At 36.8% G+C, this 24,669-nt stretch overlaps 1 protein-coding gene across 2 annotated transcripts in view; it reads right to left on the bottom strand.

Annotated features, from left to right (window-relative positions):
* Positions 1 to 24,669, bottom strand: part of MBOAT2 (membrane bound O-acyltransferase domain containing 2) — a 94,689-nt gene that overhangs the window by 64,039 nt on the left and 5,981 nt on the right. For both annotated transcript variants that reach the window (XM_048297220.1, XM_048297222.1), the window contains exons 2-3: positions 12,845 to 12,990; positions 9,317 to 9,394 (exon numbers count right to left, since the gene is read on the bottom strand). In XM_048297220.1, coding sequence (XP_048153177.1) covers positions 9,317 to 9,394; positions 12,845 to 12,990 — 224 coding nt within the window. The remainder of the gene's footprint in view (positions 1 to 9,316; positions 9,395 to 12,844; positions 12,991 to 24,669) is intronic.

The following is a 24,669-nucleotide window of genomic DNA, read 5'->3' as shown; positions in this document are numbered from 1 at the left end:
TACCATCCATTTTCTCCCTCTGCCTCCTGAGATTTCTTGGCATCTAAAGAATCCACCAACCAGCATGCATCTGGCAGGAGTCCTATTCTGGAATCCCTCAGGCTCTCAGAGATAGAGTATCTTGAACTTCTCTGGCAAAATGAATCAATATTTCCATTTGCAAAAGATTCCCTTTAACAGAAAATCCTTAACTGAGCACACTGATAGTTCAAGGATTGTCTGCTGAAGTTACACAATGACAATGTCTGATTACTCAAGTATAAGGGAACGGGTCAGGACAACCATAAATACACAAAGTCCGTAATTCAAGTACCAGTTATTCTGTTTGGGTTGTTTGGTCTCCTCTTTCCCACTCCATCTTCTCTCAAATGCATAATGAGCCACAATTTGCATGAGTTACCTGTTAATCACTACCTGCTACAGTTCTTAACACACAGAGTCAGACAGGAACAGAGCAAGAATTTTCACAGTCAGGGAGGGGAAAGGAAAGTGACAGGTTGCTCAGGTATCTGCTCAGTGACTTGACCAAATGCCATTGCAAACATATGTCACCACTTTTCATGTCCTGTGGCATGAAAACTGAGGCAGTGTATCCAGAACAAACTGGACAGTGTCACAATGTTCCCATGTGTTTGCAGAAGACAGAGAAAAAGCACAATTAAGAAACAGAAGCTTTTTTCTGATTGATCACATATTTTCACTCTACGAGAGAGTAAGGAAAGAAAATCCAATATGTGATTATGAAACACTGGAGAAATACAGCATGGATAGATAATAGCTTCATTTCACAATGAACACAAGCACACAGCAGGTCATTACCATTCTGATAATATACTTTAAACAAATGCCTATCACTACTGATCTGAAGAATAAGTTTACAAGAATTATACTGAATAATGGATGTTCTTACATCAGTTAACACCTACAGCAGATGATTTAAAAGATTAAGAATTATTTTATTTCTTCATTGATTCTGCTCATAAACACAAAGTGGTGATGCCTGTAAGGAACTGATGTATTAGCAAACACTGGCATTCCTTCTACCATTGCCCATTTTACCAGTTTCAGAAAGCATCACTTACCTCTTTTCATTATTATTAACTGCTAAAACATAAGGGGTTTACTACATCCAGCAAAAAGATTTCTTCTACCATAAGAACTGGTCAGGGACTGCATCTGATATTTGTGTGTTTGAGTTTATGTTGTACCTCGTATTTCAATTCTTGTTCATAAGACGATGATGTTTAAGACCAGAAGTCATTTCATATTCCTGAGGTAACTGCACTTCTGCACTGCAGAGGGAACACTTTTGCAGGATTTTTGAAAAATGCACTGAATAGTTATATGAATAGCAAAACATAGCTAGTGCAACAAACTAAACATTCTGCTTCTAGATGTCATAGGCTGCTTTATTTAGACCCTTCTTCTATTTATACAGATTGTGTCACATATACTAATTGCCCAAACAGGAAGTATGGAAAAAATACCAGAGAAACTAACCAGCCTCCAAAAGCCCTATACTTCACATCAAACCAACATCAGAATAAAGCTTTATTTTAACACATTTTTCAGAAGCCACCCATGAATCAAGTTTTGTTCTCACACTTGAAAGCCTTACCTTTTTCAGTTTGGAGATATCCTATCTGGATACGGATGTTGATACTTCGGACATTCATGTAAAACACAGCAAAAGCCGTTATTCTGCTCTCCAGCAGCTAGGATTGATGAAGCCATTGGCTTCTGACTGCACCTCTGATAGCAGCTTGGTAGTGAGGCCCTCACACCCTTCTGGAAAGATCCCTCGGGTACAGTAATAGAATGTACCACATCATGGTCCCGTAGACTGAATTTTAATTTTGTTATCACATAAAATGGTAAAACTTACTGTGGGGACAGCTCTTTAGGTAATCACAATCACATTGCTTACATAAATTTCTAAAGCAAATCTTTCAGTGAACCTACTGCAGTCAGGACAACTGAAAACCAACACCCTCAAAACTATAGTTTTACATAAATGTCGTCTCTCTGCAGAAGAATGTGCCTACAGCATGTACTGGTCAGCTTTTCAGAGCACCATGGTCATGCAGAAAAAGAGATCCAGAGGAGCCTGGACTCTTGTTTCATTACAACTGGAGAGAAGTGGATACTGCCGATCAATGAGACCTCCTTCCATCTTGTAGGAAAAAAAAAATAAAAAGATATCTCTATAGGTTTTTCTTTTGTTATAATACATTTACCAACTTTTAGCTGATATCTATGCATCTTAAGTACGGAAATGGTAAAATCTTACTATTCAATCTCACTGTACGCATACCACCTCATTTACACCTCACAAGATGTCCTTAAAGCATTCAAGAGATTAATATTATTTGAAGACAAAAGCTCTCTACAGAAACACCTACCACCAAAAATAGCACTCCGTATCAAAGTCAGAAGACAGTGATTCGGCACATGGTTGATGACACAGCATATATTAAACATGGTATCACAAATGTATACTATGGTAGAGGGAAGCAAAGAGGAAAGCCCTGATGAGCTGAAAAGCCTGACACTTAAAAGAGTTTCCAGGATACAGGATTTAAAACAGACACTCCTAGAAAGAGCAGAATACAAAGAAAAAGAAAGCTACCCATGCGACTCTTACTTAAAATGGTGCATTACTTGTATGCATTGTGCATTACCATGTGGTATGATCTATTAATAAAACAGATTATTCACTCTAAGTAATCACACACCAAATTACCCAGAGCTTCCTTTTGCAAGCCTACTGACTTCACAGTTCCTGTTGTGCCTGTGATGAGTAATGACTGCAAGAACTGCTTAGCACTTGGCTATACTAAGCATTTTTTATTTCAGTATTATCCAGTTTTGAAGATTAACACCATGCTACATTGTCTAAGGTACTTGCATCTTCTTACCAGATGTAAACACACAGCAAACCTGCCACACAGCTAAAATTTCCTAAAATAGAAAAAAGAACACCAAAAGTTCAGATTTAAGATAGAAATCACAGAGCAATTTACAGTACCTGTCTTTATTTACACACTTCTCTTCCAACATAATCCAATGCAACTTTTAAACAGAAAGTTTGAAATTTACTGTTTTAAAACAGTAAGCTTCTCAGCTAAAAACAATGTCAACCGATACATAAGGGAATTGGATTTCTTGCACATAGCCCTCCTGCAAGCAATTTGTTGATAGTGAAGAGAGTACAAGTAAATCAATTGCATACCTTCTCATAGCATCACAGAATACGGTGAGTTGAAAAGGACCTACAAGGATCATCAAGTCCAACTCCTGGCCCTGCAAAGGACCATCCCTAAGAGTCACACCATGGGCCTGAGGATATTGTCCAAGTGCTTCTTGAACTCTGTTAGGCTTGGTGCTGTGACCACTTCCCTGGGGAGCCTGTTCCAGTGCCCAACCACCCTCTGGGTGAAGAACCTTTTTCTAATATTCAACCTAAACCTTCCCTGACAACTCTCAGGCCATTCTCTCAGGTTCTGTCCCTGGTCACCACAGAGAACAGATCAGTGCCTGCCCCTCCTCTTCCTCTCGCAAGGAAATTATAACTGCAGTGAGGTTTCCCCTCAGTCTCCTCTTCTCCAGGCTTGAACAGACCAAGTAACCTCAACCACTCCTCATATGGCTTCTCCTCAAGATCCTTCATCATCTTTGTCAAGAAGAAAATAAGGGATTTCTTGCTTGAATACTGGAAGAACACTTGCCTTCAAACATAACTGAAAATTTAATTCAAAATAAAACCAACTTGCAGTGTCGAATACTCCCTTTGACATTTCTTGATTACTCAGCCTGGCTTTCACCTGTTTCTACTGACTTAAAGACACAAAACTTCTGTACTTTTTCTTGGCATAGTCTTTGTTTCATTTGCCCTCACCCCTCTTTTTATTATTGATGCTACGTCTTAGAGAAAAGGATAGAAAGACATGCTACTACTTGGTGCCTAACATGATCTCCTCCTACCAAATTAACTGTCTCAATTACAGCTAGTTTATTTCACTTTAAATTGAAATGAGCCTGATAAATTTAAGTTAATAATACCAAACCTGGACAATTGCTGGGTGAGGGAAAATTAAAGCATAAAAAGTTTTCATGCAAGTTCAGATCAGATGAGAAAACTAAGCTGCATGAAGTCACCTCAAATAAATTTTAAGCTATAATAGACATTGAAGTAAGACACCAAAAGGAAATGGCTAGCATGCTTATGACAACTGGAATTATTCAGGATCATGACAGTACTAAGAAAGACTTGGGTTTCACAGAGCAACCTGCTCTAGCTGATCCTGCTTTGAACAGGCAGGCTGGAAGTTAGAAACACTTCCCCTCCTCAGCTATTCTATGATTCTGTGATCTTGTCTTTAACTTCCAGTAAAGACATTTGATCTGCAAAACTGATCAGCTTTAAAAGCTATATGATACTTAATATCTTTAATTGAGACACTGGATTTTAAAATTAAGATGTTTGTATTTTTTAAATATCAATGCTCTTTATTCACATCCACCTTCCCTTATAGAAAAAAAGCCCTACAAATAGAATTTTTGCGGTTTGCTGTGCATTGGTATCAAGGGCCATGATCTTTTAGCTCCAACCCAGACACTTTATACACCATCACTTGCAGTTCTGCAGGCAAAACTGACTTGCCTAACTTACAGCCAGCAGTTTCATTAAGAACAATGAAATTATTGTTTGCTGAGCTAGTCATAACTAAAGTGAAATTTGTCTCAAATGCAAGATATTTCACCAAATAATAAAAAAAGATGCATAAGTATGCTCTTAGAGAAGAAAATTTACTATAGTACATGGCACCCTTGCATGTAATCTCTCTATCCCAAACACTACTGGCTCAATTCATTCAATGCCATGCAACCAGAACTTTTAATCAACTCTTATTAGCAGCTATCTTTGCCAGGAGCTGAAGAAGAACACAGCTTTCACTGGAATCTTCTTGGTACAATTTATTCTGCCACTTCATTTTGTAGGGACCCTGATTTATTTGACATCAATAGTTTGTTGAGGTAATAAACCATGCAGCAATGATACTATGACTCAGAGCTCATTTGCTAACAGCCAAGTTGCTTGGCAGCATGACAGGCAGAGTAATGTGCCTTGAAGAAGTATCTGTATAGATGCTACAGCTTTCAGAGATTACCAAACAGAGCCCAAAAACATGACTTTATCAATTTTGTTTTGATTGATTGATTGTGCTCAGCTTCACTTTGAGCACAAAGATTAAAAAAAAAATTTTAAAAAAAAATCTATGCAAGCCAAAAAGCTACTCCATCACAACAGATTTCTAACACACCCAGGCAATTTTACACTGCTGCTTCCTTCCAAGAAGGGGTTGTCCTCTATATGCTTACAGAAACCAAGCACACAGTGTAGGAAGTAGGAGAACCCTCCTTCAGGTAAACACCAACATAAAGTATAGCTACTTCATACAACAGAAGTCCAAATTTTTTTTTCACCTGAATTTTCAAGTGTGATGAAAGAGGTTTTATATGCCAATGGCATCATTTAAAATCCCCGTTCTCCTGAGAACTCTGTTAAGTAACATCAGCAATCAAGTGAAAAATAAAATAAAATTTCAAAACGGGGTGGGATTTAACAAACAGACTGATTTAGACTCTTCTCTCTGGAAATACAAAGTATATAATCAGAATTTTTTCTAGTTGCATTAAGGCAGCATATGTCTTTTTTGTACCAAACCAGCTGTGAAGACTACAACACTTCAAAAATGCCCATGCATTGCTATTTACTATATTTTTCAGCCTCTCTACTTAAGCATCAACCTTTGCAAATCTGCAGACACTGGATGATTCCTATCTTTCTTTCTCCCTATACATCTATAGGGACACACACACTCCCCAAAGATTAAATATATTTATTTAACCTTTATTAAAGGTACAGCAAAAAGTGATAGGCACTACAGGTGAGAAAATTGTAGTTCTCTTTTCACTCCATTCCTGTAATTACAAAATACAAGCTCATTAAAGGCCTTTCTATTCAAACATTCCAATTATAGGAAGGATAACATATAAAGTTATTTTTCAACTTATACTTTTATTGTTTTAAGTCATACATTGAGTTCTATTCAGGCGCAGCCAGGAGTGTTACAGGAAGTTATCAAAGTGGGTGAGCTTGTAATAGCTACTTAGAGCAAATACTTTCAGAAGAAGTTCATAAGGATTACTAGGAAATTCCTTCACAGCTGTTAATTTCAACAAGTGCTTACTTCTCAAGTGATTGAAGACAGACATCCATTTACAGGGTTATTTTTATAATCATCAAATCTCCAGCATACAGAGAATCACTGCCTGGTGCTAGTCAGTGTTTCAACTCACAGTCCTCAGAATACAAGTCTGATTTCTAGGTAAGCATCAGAAAAATCATGTCATTCAGCATTATTAAACACCTGACTGACAAACTAAGTGCCACAATTAACATGCCAAGAGAAATAGCTTACTCAGATGATCAAGACTTTTTGGCTCTGAGATTTCTAAGATAAAACCATCAAATCTCCACCACACCTCCTTTGCCACATCTCCCATTGTTTGTCAACCCCCACAGTAAGGAGTGAAGGCAAAGGGGAGCAAGGCATTAGTCAGTCCTGACTCTGGCTAGGAGCATAAGAGAACTTATCGAGGACTAACGTTCCAAAATCCCACAAAAAGGTATGACCAGGAAGCACCTCCACAGATACCAGACCAGTTACAACCAAACTTTCTTTAATCAAATTTTGTTTAAATAAAAACAAGCCAAAGTTTGTTTACTCAAATTCTAATCTGTCTTTACATTACCATGTTCAAACAACTTATGTACATGGGCTTAGGAACAGTACAAAGAACTGCATGTCTATCAAAACAAAATAGAACCCCAGAATAGCCCAGTAACAGCTACCATGAAAGGCAAAAGTGCTTTGGAGAATGCAAAAGATTATCAAAAAACACTCCTTGCTTCAAAGGGTAAGGAAGCCTGTATACCCAGTGCACAGCTACTGAACTGATAGCAGCATAAAAAATTTAGTTGTCTCTTACTTGTTTAAGCAATTTTTAGAGAGGCTTGAGAGACTGAGGAGCTATATTAGAGGGTAGGGAATGCAGGAAGGAGAGGAATAATGTTTTTCCTATCTGTACACTCATGAAATCTGCAGGACAGCAAGCAGGGCAGGGAGAAGAAGGAAACCTAGGTCAGTGAACGAATTTAGATAATAGACAAAAATATTTTGTACAATACCTAAGTGCTTTTCCAATACCAAATCCACTTGAATCCATATTTACATCACATATAGGTATTTGAAGTTTGACTCCAATATTAAGATGCTTGTGGAACAATGCAGGTGACCCTCTAACTAGGACTGTCAGCCAATGGGTCCCTCTGGAATACAGAAACTAAATCCCAAACCTGGGGCTATGCAGGCAAATACAAGTACTATGATTAGTTGTACATACACACATACCCCCACTAAAACACTGACATTCTCCAGTCCTGAGGCCAGCTGGTACCAGCTGCACTCTATTGTACAGCACTTAATCTTCAGTCTTCCCTGGGCTCCATGAGACACATTTCATTGCCTGAAGAAAAACGCTTAGGTGGGAGAGGAGTAATTCGCATTAGTTTCTATTCAGACTGTCAAACAAAGCTGTAAGTGGCATTTTTCTGACAGAAAATTAAAAGTACCTGGTGCATTCCTTAGTTAAAGGTATAGGCATCATCATTTCTGGGATACTCCAGTAATGTAGGAAGCAAACCTTGTACAGTCTTGCCTGTATCACCTACTACAAGTGGCTCCTTGAGTTTCCCATACAGCATCCAGACACTGTCCACAATTTAAAATAACACATGATTCTGTTACATTTTTTTCTTCCACTGAAAGAAGAGGTTTTTTAGTTTTATCCAATGGCAGACTAATTCATATGGTGACAAAGCAACATAAGCTCTGTAATCAAATCTAGGTTTCCCCTCACAGCTGTGTATAACACAGCAAAATCTCAGCAGATCAGGCCATGCAGTTAAATCAGCTGGTATGAATTAGGAGGATCAGGAATTAGTGTTCCCTTGCCCCCATGCAGGAAATCTGCCTACCTGTCTCACGCTCTTAGGAATGTAAACCACTGCTGGATTTCCATTTATGAGAAACCTACGTTACTTGTTATGATAAAGACCACAGTGCTCCTGACTGGTACCTCCATTTGCCGCATTTAACCACATTAAAAATGTCTTTAAAAATATTAAGTAACACAAGTTATAGATTACATTGTTAAAGGTCTAAAGAGAAATTGACATTAACAAGTTGCTTTACAACAACTTGTAATCAAAGAAGCTGTTTGTCTATAAACCAGCCACCCAACCAAATGAGGTTCTTTTGCATCCACAGTAGATTGAATACATGAGGCTCTGATGAAAATGTTGAAGATAAGACCCTAATATGGGACATTTCAAAAGACAATAAAATTACATTCACTATCACAGTACAATGCAGCAGAGTATTCTAACAGGTAGGATCATTAACTAAGGCCACCCTGGCTTCCTTTCTTTCCTCTTTGTTTCTTCTACCAGCATCTTTTCTAACAGCTTCATATACTTCAGGAACCTATTCAAGCAAGGATTTGCTGTTTTACTAAACATTTATGCAGGAATTAACACAGTGGGAACCTAATTTGATTCTGATCTCTCGGCTAGTGGAATAGTAAAACATATGCATACAGTAATAAAACGAACGTCTGCCCTGCTTTTAAGAACAACAGAAAAAGAGAAATAAGTGTTATTCTATATAGATTCAGATATTGCTAATAAAAATCAAGCACTCAAACTTAAAATAATGCTGTATATGTTTTATATAAATGTATTCTTAACCTAAGACAGCATTCACACTGTTACTAAAAAAAGGGGAATTATAAACACTTAGTATCTAGAGAAATTTCTCACACAAATTCTCTTCCCTTCAGACATCTTCCTTCTACTAGCATTGGCTGTTTTCAAATTACATTTGTCATTTGTAAACACCCAGAAATACTTAGGATTAAGTAACAATGAAAAAATAAGAATATGTAGAACACAAAAGATGTCTCAGTAGGGTATTAATTTTAACAAGTTTTAGATATTTCAAAAAGCTGGCAAAAATTCCCAAATAAGCCATCCTCTCTCCTGAAAATAAAACCATGGTTAGAGAATGCAAATACTGAAATGTTATGATACAATAGGATTATGGTATATATGCACCTTTACAAAAAAAAGGTCTCAACAATAGCCTTCTTATAAAAGCAAAACAAAATAAATTTTAGAATGGAAACTTACTTGTGCATATTTTCCACTCCTATTATGATCATGATATAGTAGGAAATTCCACTTTGTATAACAAAATGTAAGGCATACCTAGGGGGGGAAAAAAAGTAAACCCTCATAGCATTTGCTTTAATGACAATAAACTGCATGCATTTATTGTGAAATTAAACAGGTTCAAAGTTTAAAGCCATCAGTTCTCCCAAAGAAAACACCCCTTTTAGTCTATTTAGGTTTTCTGCTACCCTTCCTTCTGTTGAGAACTTCTCCCTTTAGCATAGCACAGAGAGCAGTAATGAAAACTAGACACTGAGCTAGAATGCTCCAGCTCAATCAAGGATATTGCTAATTCTTACAATGCAAAGAATTTGCCTCATAATACTTCAGTTTGGCATTATTGCCTATGCAAATAACCATAAACAACATGAAAATTTTGTGGTTTAATTTCTATACTCATCTTTCTACCCATTTGCTACAATAGATATCTCAGTTTAGGCCAACAATTTCTTAGTATCCACAATATGGTAAGATTTCCCACTCAACAGAAATGGTGACTGTGTCCAGCCAGTCTTTGCCCCAGGTTGTCAATAACTAATAAAGGGATGGTGGTGATGATAGTCACAAAAAACACAAACAAAAAATCCCTACACATCAACAAGCCACAGATTTATTTCACAAAGCTGCTCTAAGGTCTTTTGTTTGTTTTCACAGCTTACCACCACAGCTATCCAAACACCGTGGCTTTGGGGGTTTGCTCTGGTCTTTGAAGGAGTTATACTCCAGTAAACTGTAGAGCATTGGTATCAAAGCAGCGCCAGTGAATGGGGAAAAGAGCTGATCTTCAGTAGCTTGCTCTTTTTTCATCCTGGTACCTTAAGTGCCTCAGTACCACACTTACATATGCCCAAGTGACACACTCACCTAATTCGGGATTTTTTTTTCCCATAAAAAGCAGCCATTATTTTGCTACAGTGATGCTGTTTTCTTTTGGATTATCACCAACAATTTCCTAATTTCACTCCTCCTCTACTTACAAGGAAATGCCTTCAAAGACTTTCAACCAGAAACCCAGTTCTATCCCACTAAAATCCTTCAAAGCCTACACGTGATGAACTAAGGCAAAACAAGTCACTTGGACATGAATTGACTTTGAAAATCTTGACTTTTTATGGACGATCTAATCTGTACATGCTCCCATGCTTCACTCCTAGTTAGCCTCATCTAAGATAGGACTACTAAAATTCAAACATGCATTTTAATATAGTAATTGTCAATTAAGAAAATATTTACTTTCTTATCAGCCAAGTATTAGCAATATTGTGTAGCAAAGACAGGCATTAGTAAATGACAAACTTAAAAGGTTTGCTTCTTATACAGAGAAAGGATACTAAGATATCAAAACCTGAAAGAGTGTGGGTTGGCATGGAGTACCTTATTAGGATTACAGTCACTGAAAACATTTCTCTTTCAGAGCTGTTAACAATAGCAATATGATTGATCTTTGATTCAAACACTCCAAGGGATATATTGAAATACCACATGGAATAGTAACTTTTAACTATATACACATGGCACATACTCTGGGCCTTTTATGCTGTTTCCTATTATGCCAAGGGAATTACTGCTTCTCTTCCTTTCCTCTACCACCATCACAAGTATTACAAAAGTGACTGAAAACTAACACACTCGAAGATGACAACATAACTACTACTAAATGCCCTTAAAAGGGTGCAGGTTCCAAACTACTTCCCACATTTAAATTTGCATGATCTTATCCACAAATCTACGCTTACTAGTAACACTATGTAACAAAACAGTAACAGTTTCCTTCTTGTTATATAGGTTTATAAGACATGTTCTAGCACAATCCAAGAGTCACTGAAGATGTATCACAGGCTTGTAACCTGTATGCATACTTGATTCCCTGGGGAGCGGAACCAAAAAAACCAAAACCCTCAAAAAACCTGCTTGTATAATATGTACTTAAGCAAAAGGAAAAAGCATTGGCAGAAGCACAACAGAAATACCAATTTCTTAAATAATGTGTACTTTCAACATCTCAAATGATGTTTCGTCATTTTAAAATAATTTTTAGCTCCATAACTGCAAAATATAAATTAATTGCTAATATAATAGATTTAAGAGTGATCCAAAACAAAGTAGAATAATGTGCATTTCTACTATGGCAGAAAACATCTCTTTTTTTTTTTTCCAGGGCATATTGCCTGTGAGAGGTTTTCACAAATTTTTATTTATGTCTGTTGGGAGTAAAGATTGTTTTTTTCCAAAGTCTCCCATACCCAAAATTCATATATGAATATATTAGTAACTCTTTCTAATTAAAAATTACAATTAATGGTTTCTCCTTCTAATGCAATGGTTACAGAATGTGCTTCTAAGCCCTCAAAAAAGCCCTCACATAGCCCTCCTCTCATATCATCCTCTTTATTTGTGGTGCTAAGACTGGAAGTCTTTGAGATCAGATCATTCTCTCAAAGCAGAATACCATGGCCAAACATTTAAGAAATGGATGGGAGTTGTAGAGTTTTATATGAAAGTAAATTGTGCATGTAAAGCTAAAGAATAAAGGTTACTGATTTCTTTTCCTAAAATTTACAAACAATATATATCAATTAATGTTGAGAGGTCTCTGCAACATGCCAGTGTAGAGGCCAACACACTCTGCATGTGCAGAGACAGATGCATGCACACACTGTGTGCATCTTCCCACCTGCACAACAGCTTGATTAATTCCCCCAGCTCAGTAATACTCTATAATAGTCAGCATAAATAAGTCTTTTATACACTTGAAGCTAAGTAAGCACCTTGCTTACAATGCAATAAAATGAAACTGGCACTTAAACCATCTTGGGAAGATGTGAGCCATTTAGTATGCCAGTTTTTGAGGAAAAAAAATTTCACCAAACTAAATGCATACCCTTTTCTAACTTCACTAACATTCTGTCTTGCAGCACTGTGAAAAGATCAAGATATGCAAACAGAAGTCACACAAAATATGTGTTTGAAAAACAACCACATCTTACTTTCACATCATTAAAGAAAAAAAAGAAATCATGAAACAGTCTGAAGTCAAAGCCAGCTTCTTTCCAGGTATTTTACACTAGTAGGATATATTTTACAGTTCCAGCCACTCTTCCTAAAAAAAGTCAGATTATATTCAATATTCAGAAAAAGACATTGAGTTATCTCATGCCATGAGTATTTATGGGGAATTAACTTAGCCACCACATCTGTGCTATGCCTCAAGAGACTACTTCTCCAGCAAGTTTACAGAGAAAAAGCAGTACAAGTTAAACAAACTGCACCTGCTTCATCTTCCCCAAACCATAGACAGCCAGTATGCTAGTTACCAGTTTGCAAATACATTATCTTTCAAAATTTGTGCACCTCATCAGAATATCTAAGCTAATTTCTGTACATTTGTAGCAGCTAAAAACCCTACAGAATTAGGTAATGAGGTTTTTCATAACAAAGAAACAAAAATCTGCAAGTTCCTGAAAAATGAATTTAAGTGCAACTTACCATCCAAAACAAAAAAGTGCAAGATAAAGGCCCAAGAGTGTTGCAACAACATGTCTTATAAATGGGCTAGTTTTGCTTGAATGAAGGTATGTTCGAAACCAAACAGCTGCAAGCAAGGCAAACAGTTGGCACGCTACAAAGTTGACCTGCACAAAAAAAAGAAAAGAAAGATGATCTCACACAAGTGTGTATTAAAAATTAACACAAATATCCACACATTTTCAGCAATTTGCAGAACCTTTGGCTTTGCCATGGCTTTTACCACAGCACGTCAAAGAGCTTCTCCCATGAGTCCCTCCCCAGCTAAAGCACTAACCAATGCTCCCTGAGGAGCTCAGAAGAAAAGATGTATCAAGCACGTGAGGCAATACACACACAAATCAAGAGACGAAAATGACGTATTTTCCTGTAGATTTTCTAAATACCAAACCACTCTATCAACCATTAAATCACTTCTGTTCTCCCAGTAATGCAAAGATCTGAGCTGTGGTTTTACTTGGTTTTTCAAGTGATCAGGCCTTGAAGCTATGTATCAGCTCCAAAAAATCACTGACAGATCCCTTGCGTAGCCTGTGCAGAAGCAGGGCTCAATGAAGTGCATTTCAGTGCTATGTAATCAGATAAACAGCCTGGTTGCACACTGCATTTTATTCTTGTACATTCAAGTAGTATAGTTTCAGAAATTCTTCCTCCCTTCAGGCCATTTATTCTAGAAGACAGAAAAATTCTTGCATATTAAATATTTAAAGACATTAGGGCACTGGAAGCAAAAGTGGAATTAAATACAACTAAACCACTGAGTAAAAAGAATTGTTCTGATTGTGGCCTGAAAAAAATTTAACAGTAAGGGCACAATAAAGAAAGAAGTTCCTCAAATCCAGTAACCACTACTAAAAGTGGCTTAAGCTACAAAAAGCTGGATAAATTACTTTATTTAGAAAATAACATTTCTCGCTTCATAGATTTTATTTTTTGCTCGCACAGAAAACTGCCTAACAATTTTCCATGTCTAATAGTGACATCCCAAGTCATCACAGGCAACAGCTTGGGAACCACTGCTTCAGGTCATAAGCATTTCAATACAAGAAACTTACACATCCTGCATGCTTGACTCATCCTCTGCACAACAGTGTTTTAGACAGTTTGATGGCACTTAGCTGAAATACATACTTATCTTAGCACCACAGGGTACAATGACAATACTATTTTTGTGTTCCTGACAGCAGGCCTAATATTAATGTTTGCAGCAACACAGTGCACACTTGCAAACATTAATTCAGCTTGTCCATTCCTTTATCATTTTTCAACCAAGTTTCAGGCTATAACAGGTAAGGGTCAGAGTACGCAAACATGGTCATTTTTGAAGTAGAAATTAAAACAACAACTACAGAATTCTCATTCTTGTAACAACTGAACCACTCAAAACCTGTAATTCCAAGCTAAAACATTAAGTGCTAGCAAGGAAAGAGACTCAGAAGGCAGGGCTGAGCTTTTTAATAGGAGCAGTTCCCTAAATTAAACCATTCCCTAAACCGTCATGTACGCTTTTCCATCCATTCTCTTACTTCCACATTTCTATTATGCTTTTAACAGTATTTGAAAAATCCTAAATAAATGAGGAGATATTCTTTCAGGGCATAACTTGACCTGTTTTCTCTCCTTTATAAGCAATGATGCAAATGAAACAGAGCGAGGTTTATTACTCAAGATAATTCTATGGATTTAGTGGAAAAGTTTCATACCAAACAGTCAAGTTAAGCAAACCACTGAAAGGGGAACAAACTGATAATGTTTTAGAAAAGAGGGCAAGAAAGAAAAATCAAAGCAAAAAATTATTAATTCAGAATCAACATTTGTATGAATATTTATTACAGAAATTATGCTATATATCCCACAAAGCATGTTTCTGACCCAAAGAACTCACACCCTCCAGAGACTAGAAAGCGAAGGGAGACAGAGAAGGTTGCACATTCACAGATACATAGTGAAGTTGAGGTAAAGAAGGGAAATGAGCATGAATACCTGTCCTGAAATGGACACACTTGCATTGCTGGTTTTACTGAAGGCCCAGACATTAGCGCTTTGACTGCTATTTAGATAATAAGATAATACCAACTGGTATCACAGGGTGTCCTTTTTCAGATTACCACTAAAAGCAAGCTAGCAAGGCCAGGGAAAAAGGAAAGTCATCATCTGGCTCCTACTATTACCATGACAAAGGGTAGAAGTGCTTGGCATTTCTGACCTGTATCATCAACTCTATAGGAGCAGACACTAACAAAACAACAAACCTTGAATCTCAAAATTCAGGATGGGCCTGCAGGTTTAGAAACGTGTAAAACCCTCACACAAAACACAAAAAGAAAACCTGAGAAAGGATTCAGCAGGTAGGGAGTGAAAAGGGGGTACCTTTCTTGGTCACTTGCTCTTAGTTTAGCTATTTACTCAAATGATCAAATGTCTATCTGAAAAACAGTAACCCATTAACTAAAAAACGAACAAACAAAACCCCACCCAAAAAAACCCTAAACCAAAATACCTTCCCCAAGAAGAATATTTTGAGAACAGCAATAAAATGCAGGAAAACATACCTTTAGATCAACCCCACAAGCCAACTTCCAGGCATGTGAATTCATTATGTCGGTTTTTCGAACACAAAACAAAGTGACCCAAGCAGCACAAACCTGTTCCAAAAGCCTTCCTCACAAATGAGCCCAAAACTGCCAGTGGGTATTTTTAAAGTGCTCTTCCCAAAAAGTGCACAAACATAGTCATACCTGGAAATCTAAGGCATCACCAAGATGGTCACACACCACCCTGTATTCCTTCTGTACTCTTACCAATCCCATCCTTATCCTTGTCTCACATGCACCAAAATGCAGTTTACAAGCACCAACAGCTCTGTAGAACTTGTAAAGCTCCCAAAGCTTTAAATATATACCTGTAAAACCAAGCTATGCAGCAGTTAAGATTTGAAAGCCATGCAACTTGAGTTTAGCCTTTATACATACCTACTTCTGACTATATTCTTTCTGCTGCTTTATTCTATTTTCCCCAGCAGTATTTCTGATTCATTCAGCAAATGGACAATTGCCCAGTTTTTGCCCTCATCCTATGACCCACTAAATACTTACCATCTTCCTTCTACACTGAATATAAAACCCTTACATTTCCCCATAGACATGTTTATGCAGCTCTGTCCATAACATGGGAAGACTACGCACAATAAATGTAAATTTTGCAATAATTTTATAAGATCAATATTCCTAAAGGTGAATGACTAACACAAAAATTATGAAAGCCCAAAGGGTAAAATAAATACCCACGAACTTTGGTTGCCCAATTTCAGACACTCAGTGCCTAGTTTTTCTGGCAGTACTTTTAACAGAACTTTTATTGGAACTGTGTTTTGAAAATATAAATTCAGCTGCTATTTTGATTATCCAGCATGCCTATAAATCACACCCAAAGTATCTCAAAGTGCAAGAAAGATTGTAGTGATGATTTTAAATTTATTTTTTTCTATTGTTTCCCCAGCTCACAAAAAACCCTGGTTTACTAGTGGTTTGCATTCCAAATAGAGGAGCTCACATGGAAAGAGTTTGTGAGCACTGCTGGACAGTGTTACAGTCACAGGGGTAATCTTCATCTGACACTTATTCTGACTTATGAGCATCTGCTATCACAAGCTATATATTCACTTGGTAAACATCTTGAATACTTGACTTCTTATATTTTAAAAGAATACACGGCATTTCTACAATAAAAATCAAAACTTACCTGTTTGCCATTACCTGTGGCTTTCAGTCCAAAGCACTCATTTCTACCACTTGTACTCATTCCTACATGGAAAGAAGTTTATCCCTTGCCAATACTACAGGAAGTAGAATGAGAACCGGACTCTTTGGGCTCCCAAATTCCATGCCATGCACTTCCAGCTCCAGCAGCGAGATAATACATGCATCTACACAGTGTTTTAGTTCAGATCAGACAGGGCTCCTGAAGCCTTCCAGTTATTTGCACTTCCCATGCTTTGGCAAGTGCTGTGCAATGGTGTCTGAATACACAAACCAAATTTCTTTTAAACTAAACTGAATTAGAGTATCTGCTCCAAAGGCAAGTGAACGTTTACCCATGAACTAACCTAGGCAAAAGTAGCATTTCTCAAAATTATTACAGCATCCATGTTGGATCCTCAATGCCAACCACTTCATCCCACAAAAACACTTTTCCTGTACTGCACTACTTGGTTTAGTAAACAATGCCAAAATTTAACATTTAACCTTTTCCTAACTCCATCTCCCATCTTAAGCCACACTGACCAGTGTGGAATTGACAGACAGCTTCATTGTATCTACACACTGAGACAGATGAAGAACTGAAGATACACAGCTTGCCTTGAAACGGTGACAAAAATTATCTGGCTGCCTAGGAGACAAAAGGAACAGACAGCAAATGAGCAGGAACAAGGACAGAGCTGGACATCACCACCTTGAAAGCTTCCATGAAAACCAGGCACTTAACCAAGCACTGATTTGGTTGGCAAATGTTATATACACAAACTTCAATGCCTGGGAATGGTATACTTGTGTACCTTTTCAAAACTTATGTCAAGCTCTCATAACACTGTAAGTTTGGGCAAAATACAACTTTCTAAATACCACATGACTTGGACAGATGTGAGCAGAAAACCCACAAAGAACAAAGACAACATGTTCCCTAAAGCTGTATGATGCATTCTTCAAACCAAATTGTAATGTACCTCCATGAGGTCATAAAACCTGTTCCAATAAGCAGCTTCAATTTTACAGAAGAAATTAAAAAAACAAAAACAACCTAGGATCAATTTAAAGCTGAGACTTCGTAGGGGGAAAAAAAAAAAATCCTGCCACAGAATGGCAAGCTCCACCCTGAGCAGCTATAATTTAGCACATGTATAAGAAAACAAACAGAATTTTTTATTCCTCCTCAGGTACAGGATATCAACAGCTCAGTCAATGAGACTAACACCTCAAAATCTTAGAGAGAGCAATGTGTAATGGAAAGTTATGTGCACATAAGAATAAAAAACATACAACTATAATGTAAATTATCAGCACTAGTTATTCAGCAATGAATAATGCAAGTGTGTGTCAGACATACTAAGCTATTACAGATCCTACTGTGTGTAGCCTAGCAATTTCAAAATTAAATCCACTATTTTGGTTCAAAACTAGTCTGCAATAAAATACAAGCACTGCATTTTATAGGCACAACTCATGCCAAATGTAACAGTAAAGCATGAGCACAAATTCACAGTTTTAATATTTGGAGTAGCTACATAAAATGCAAATCCATTATATCATTAACTGCATTCAGCTATCTATATAACAAATTTTCCATTTGCATGGCCTCTGCAAAACTCAATAGAAAGTATATAACTTTTTAATACACTTATTTTAGTATTTAAAAAAAATTAAATGTAAATTATGCCATGCTTTTGTAAAAACAAAGTTATTGCTTAGGAAAAAGTATTTAAGGAATCAGTTCTTAACATAAAGAAAAAAAAAGAAAAAGGTCACTGTCACAAGGATTTTCATCATCAAGAAGAAATTCTAGCATAACATTGCATTTGAACAGCTGGAAGTCTCCAACTTTACAACACAGACAGCATCTTTAATAAATCATTAAAAAGAAATGTAAGTCCACATTAAAAAGAAATACAGAAGAAAAGTTCTTTCTTCTACAAAACTAATTTCAATATATGCAAATTTTATCCACTAATTCAGATTTTAGGCTAAGCTTCCTCTTCATATCAGCTATATTTTAATATTAAAAGCCACTTGCTGCACTTAAGGCCTTCAGAATCCTGCTACTTCACAGCACAGAAGGCATTTGCCTCATTCAGAAAAGCAGCCAAAGCAGAGAGGGAATTTTACTGATACAGATAATTCCTAACTGGATGGCACAAGTTAATCATACAGGCCCACACAGCCTACTGATAATCCACTGAAAAGCAGCAACACGATGGCATGAAGTTTTGCTTACCAGCTGTAGCCAGGTACTGAGAGACACCCAAAGAACAACACTTACAACAAAGGACCTCACAAGAGAAACAGCGGTTTACCAGGTGAAGCACCAAACATAACTCAGGAATGTCTCACTTTACTTTATCTGCCAATGACCCACACAAACTCTTTGGAAGTTACCTTGTCTTGCTGCTTCTCTGTTTTCTCATTTTTAACACATTTTCTCCAATAAGAAGAAAAATAAGTATTCAAACCTTTAAAATGCAATGAATGCCTGTAGCCTCAATAAAACACTTTGGACGAATTAAAGCTGATGTGGGGGTTTTGTTTGATTATTTTGCTTGGGGTTTGTGTTCTTCTGTGGATTTTTTTGTATGTTTGTTCTAAGTTATTCTTGAAAAAAAAATAAGAAGGTACTTGTGTTCTTATTGCTGATGAATTAGGCTTTGAAAAAAGATTACCCAGATAAAAGCAGAAGCACTGAAGCCTACCTGATCATGTGTACAGCCTAAAATAACAAGTTTAAGATGTTTCACAGACAACAGTCAAGAACCTGTGGCTATGACAATTCTGCAGATAGAGATTTAGGAGTACTCCCATTCCCCCTCTTAACCACACCGTGGTACATTTCCTCCCTGGAATTCAATCTCTCTGAGGTGCAAGATGCCAGCACTACTTGTCTCCCTGCCTATAGTAATTTTTGGCCCTCCATTCTACCACAGAAACAAAGTTATCACATATGCTTCCTCCTTCATCTGAAAGGGCCTGTGAGCAAGGTGCACTAAGCAGCATTCCTCTTCTCCCACCTTTAGCTCCTTTTCAACATCTATGGCTATTAGAGAAAAAAAATACTTTTTAGGGAAAAAATAGAATTTAAACTACAAAACCACTTTGAAATGAGTTCTTGCAAGAGCTAGAGGATCAAGACAGAATGATGTACATACACCTTAAGAAGACCTTAAAGCTGAGGCTTTAATGCTTTTTCTAAATCTGTAGGGCTACTCTAGCAGTAACATTTTAAACACAGATTTCTTCAAGCACCATGTTTGTTGACACATACTTGCCAAAAATTGCCAAACCTTATCACAATTAATGAAGCATCAGTTGTGCCTTGATCCTCAAACGTCATTATTTTCTTGTTCCTGCTCCAAGTTAAGTCAAAACTATTTCCCTTTCCCACCAAAACAATCAGTTGAGGAATGAAAAACATCTACAAGAGTTCACAAAAAGTTGGTTATAACATGGGGGGGGAGTTAATGTTTTCTCCACAACAACCAGACAGCAGCACTGATGGATATTCTCCCGTTGAATTTCTTACCTTCATCAAGCATAAAAACAACTTGTACAATCATCCAATAATTGCCTAATGCCAGACAGCTAAGAACTGAAAAGTGAGAATGACCATTATTTGATACCAATGTCAATTTTCCAACTACTGCCTGAAAGTTGCTCCAATAATATTAAAGGGAGAAAAATTAAAAAAAAGAAAATAACATTTTCCACAGTAAAGCTGAAAGAAAGCAATTCTATTACAAGGATCAAAATCAAACTCCTTGGTAATTTTCTTCAATTTATTGGGAAATGTCAGGAAGAGGAGTTCAGAGATACTGGCAAAGGTATTTGATAAAGTTGACAGATACTTAAGAGTAGTTCAGAGAACCTTTCTTCTCTGAATGATAGGAAGAAACAAGATTCCTCTTTCAACTGAAAGGATCATAAATCTAGCAAAAATGCTTCCAAAATCATTTTTTATTCAATTAATACTCAGTGCCTTACGTGACAAAAATACAACTAATTAACACTCCTGCCCTGAAGTCTCAACCTTGCTTCCTGGGTGAAACGTGAAGAAATGGAGGATAAGCAGCAGTGGTTCTTTTGAAATCATGTCAGTATGGGAGATGTTTGTATTACAGCACTATGTTCTTTGTAGCAAAGATTGTATTACTGAGTGTTTAAACAGTATCCAATGTGAAGGGACACATTTTTCAGATGAAAACTCCAAGCACAGCCTTCTAATACCAGCCACTTCCTTCAAGTGCATGCTCTAACCATTTGTGTTAGTCAACATCAACATCACTGACAAATGCTTTTTAATACTGCACACATATACCTCATCTTCCCATTAATTTATTGGCAGCTGAAAGGACTTACTCATAAGATCCTAAATGGTTTTTTTCCAAGCTGGTTTCAGTCCAAAACATCAAATCCAGTTATGACATAGGTTAGTAATATTATTTCTATTTCTAGTATTAACTCCCTGTTTCCAGTTTGCAATTAAGTATGTTACAGAGAGCAAAGCACATCATGAACAACACGATGTGGGCAATAGTAATCTGGTTTGTGCAATAAATGAGCATCAAATCCAATAAGCTTTTTCAAAGACGACTTACTATATCATTACTCAGAATTACTCTAAGAAAAACTGTATGACTAAAGATGTAAAATGAAACATCAATGTACACATTTTATAGTGAAAACAACCAAAACTAATTTATTAAGGATAGGAAGATAGTGGCTGAAGGGTGTTCTCTCTGATAGGCTCCTAAGGATTCAGCATTATAGATACTGAGTTGTCAAACATAAAAGCTATTTATTCATGGAAATACCCAATCTAGGATGCAAGTTTGGTTCAGAGGTGAAATAGGAATCCTGGCTTCCGTCTTTTTGCTTGTGTGTTTTGTTTTCTCCTCTCTTCAGAAACAATAAGGACGTAAACCACTTGCTTCTGTCAAGCAAAAACTGGTTTGGCCAGTTAAGGATTGCAGATCTCAGACTACCAGAGAAAAAGAGTTTACAACATCAAAATACCACAGACTGGCATTATGTTGGCAAAACACAGTTCCAAACAAAGACCAACTCAGTTACTGTGCTTTTAAAACCATGGGTTTTTATCACACACTCACAGTCCACATGCACACAGTGGGATGAACTCAAAATCTCTACTCTGTCACATGTATCAGCAGTACAATGATAACAAAATCAGCTGGAAAATAAACTAACACAATTTGAAGTATTAGAAAGCAGGCATTCTTTATTACAGTGCTGGACACTTTCAGAGGATATTTCCTTTAATCAAATGTGTGTCATGAAACTACAACAGGGTATTTATTCCATCATGATCATACATATTCATTACAGAGTACTTCCTAGCTAACACATAAACATCATTTTTCCTAGAACTAATCTGCATGCATCTGCCTCCTACTGGAAGCCCTTTTATGGTCCTAGAGGGTCATCTAAAGGTGTCTCTGGTGGTCATACTCAATGAGTGCCTCAATATTACAGGTGACCTTCCCTTGAACTTTTCTTTGGGCATGTGCTGATACTTCTTGTTACAGAACTTTGCCAAAAGCCCCACTACATTGCTCATTATGTGTTTATCCACTAGCTCTGTATTCCTCATTATGTGTTTATCCACTAGTTCCAGCTATGTTTATCATCCTGTGTGTCTACTCTTACATTCTTTTATCCTTTTTTTTCCTAGTTAACCTTTAAGCTCCATCTAGCAACTCCAGGGGAACTGAAAATTTCTATTCTTTGTGTTATCTATAAATACAGGCTATTCAAATGTGGATTTGAATGACAAGTTTTTATTTTAACATCCAGAGAACCACTACGGTGTCTGAAATCTTGCAAAAGCTTTACAAGCTACTCACTTTCCTAGGCATTTAAAAATAAAGCAAAATAACCAACATCTATGGAGGTATCCTTCTCAAATGCAACCAGAAACTGACATTTTCTCAATTAATATCTACTTCACTACAATTATATTCTCCTGGTATGTGAGAAACTGAAACACATCTTAAAATAAGCAACAGACATTGAAAGTAAGTCTCTTGTCCACATAACATGCAGAAATCTGGTAACAACAATAGCCATTTCAATCAGCAAGTAGAACAAGTATTCCCCATCTTTAAAATGGTCAGCTTCTCAGTGCTCTCCTTGGGAAGGAAAAAAAATAGGAGGGGGCTTCACTACATTCCCCCTTGAACGAACTACTATCTAACTCAGTCTGTATTCCTCCATGTCTATTATCTTCCTGCTCTTCCCAATTCAGGAAGCATCCCCATCAGATCAGCCAAGCCTCACCTCCAAGCATCACAACAGCAGCCCTTTAAACATTTGCAGTGTGCAGCAATCTGTACAAGTAATGGACACTACTTTGAGATGTTATATCTTTTCAAATTAACTCCATCTTAAATAATAGTTTAGTAACATTTAGAATTATACTTCAATATTAAAATATTTTATCTGACTGCTTACGTTCAATTCCATTACAGAAAACAATTTGCTAATGTATTCTATGGGTAGACCTTCTACAATCATAGCCATCACTGAACTTCTAAAATTCCTGCAGACCTGTGATGACCTCAAATTCTTTCTAGCCTTTCCACCATGAAGACTAAAACCCAATTCATTATAGTCTGGGCCTTCAGTCCACTTTTTCAATGACATGCTTAGTCAATTGAATAATTTGGGTTTTATGTATGTGTGCATTTATATATATATGTAAGATTGAGAGGAAGCAGTAGAATCAAGAGCATTACTCAGCCAAAAGGCAGGTCAGAAAGGTTAAGAATTATCTATACAGGTGGCATTACAGTATAGAATATACCACTGTAGTTATACAACCAGTATGCTCACAAGCCACATTTCAGAATAAGAACAACTTCTGCAGCTTAGGTCACTTTAACTGGAAATCGAAGAAAAGACCAAAATCCCAGCTACAGAAAATCACACCATTACAGCCAAACCAAAATAGCTTCTTCACCTTTGGATATATTATTCTAGAATAAAAGGCAGAGCTATGGAAGTTTTCTTTTGCAAAAGATGGCTTAGCTACGAGAATGATCACTTAAAACAAGTAGGCATAACTAGCACTTATCTAAATTTGCAGACAAATTGAAATTCTCAAACAGATCTGTTCACTTGAACAAGTGCTAAAAGACTAGCAATGTTGATTCAACTGATGTTGAATTTAAAGTACTTCCCAAAGTAAAGAAGGAAAATGAAATATCCATACCAAAGAGTTACATCAACTTTCCTTGTAACACAAATACTGTGAAGATGCACGCATCAAGCAAACAGATTTTCACTTGGGTAAATGTAGTTGTTCTCATTTTTCAGGAGAAAATAAAACTCCAGTCTGGACTCCCTCATTCAAGGAAAACAAGTAAAAAAAAAAAAGGGCAACTGTTACTCAGGAAAAGTGCACATTAGTCAAAATAATAAATGTGAAGAAAGTATTCTGTAATCAAGGCTGCAAAGGATGTATCACAGTGCTTCATTAGGTCAACATGGGAACAGGCAAACAGGAGTTAGAAGTCAACAAATGTCAGGGCGACTGAATGATAAAGATGACTCATCTATTTCAGTTGTATCGGTTTTCAGAACTCTTGCATGAAGTCAGCACAGTACTCAAGAAAAAGCCCACAGAGACAAAAGATCAACATAGATGTGGTATAACAGATTTACAGCAGAAACCCTTCAGAAACAGAAAGCAACACAGTGATAACCATGTACTCAGTAAAAAGTGACTCTTGTTACCTTCCTAATGCCTTACTATTTTTTCTTTATTAGACTTTTCTTTAAGCACTCCACTATTTCTTTTCAACATTCCTGAACTGCAGTATTTTCATAGCAACTTCTGAACCCCATTTTGGATTCAGATATGAGTTGTACTGTCATGAGCACAGGTAAGTGTTCACATTTACACCACCTCAATGACTTGCCTAAGGATGTGAAAAACAATGTGACAAAATAAAACAGTTGACTATAAGCTGTTCAGGTAAAGAGTGTTTAGTTTAGATGATTACT

The sequence above is a fragment of the Corvus hawaiiensis genome, chromosome 3, assembly GCF_020740725.1.
Source record: "Corvus hawaiiensis isolate bCorHaw1 chromosome 3, bCorHaw1.pri.cur, whole genome shotgun sequence".
NCBI classification, from domain to species: Eukaryota; Metazoa; Chordata; class Aves; order Passeriformes; family Corvidae; genus Corvus; species Corvus hawaiiensis.
Note: the sequence above shows the minus strand (reverse complement) of the source record. Positions and strands in the feature narration are given on the sequence as shown.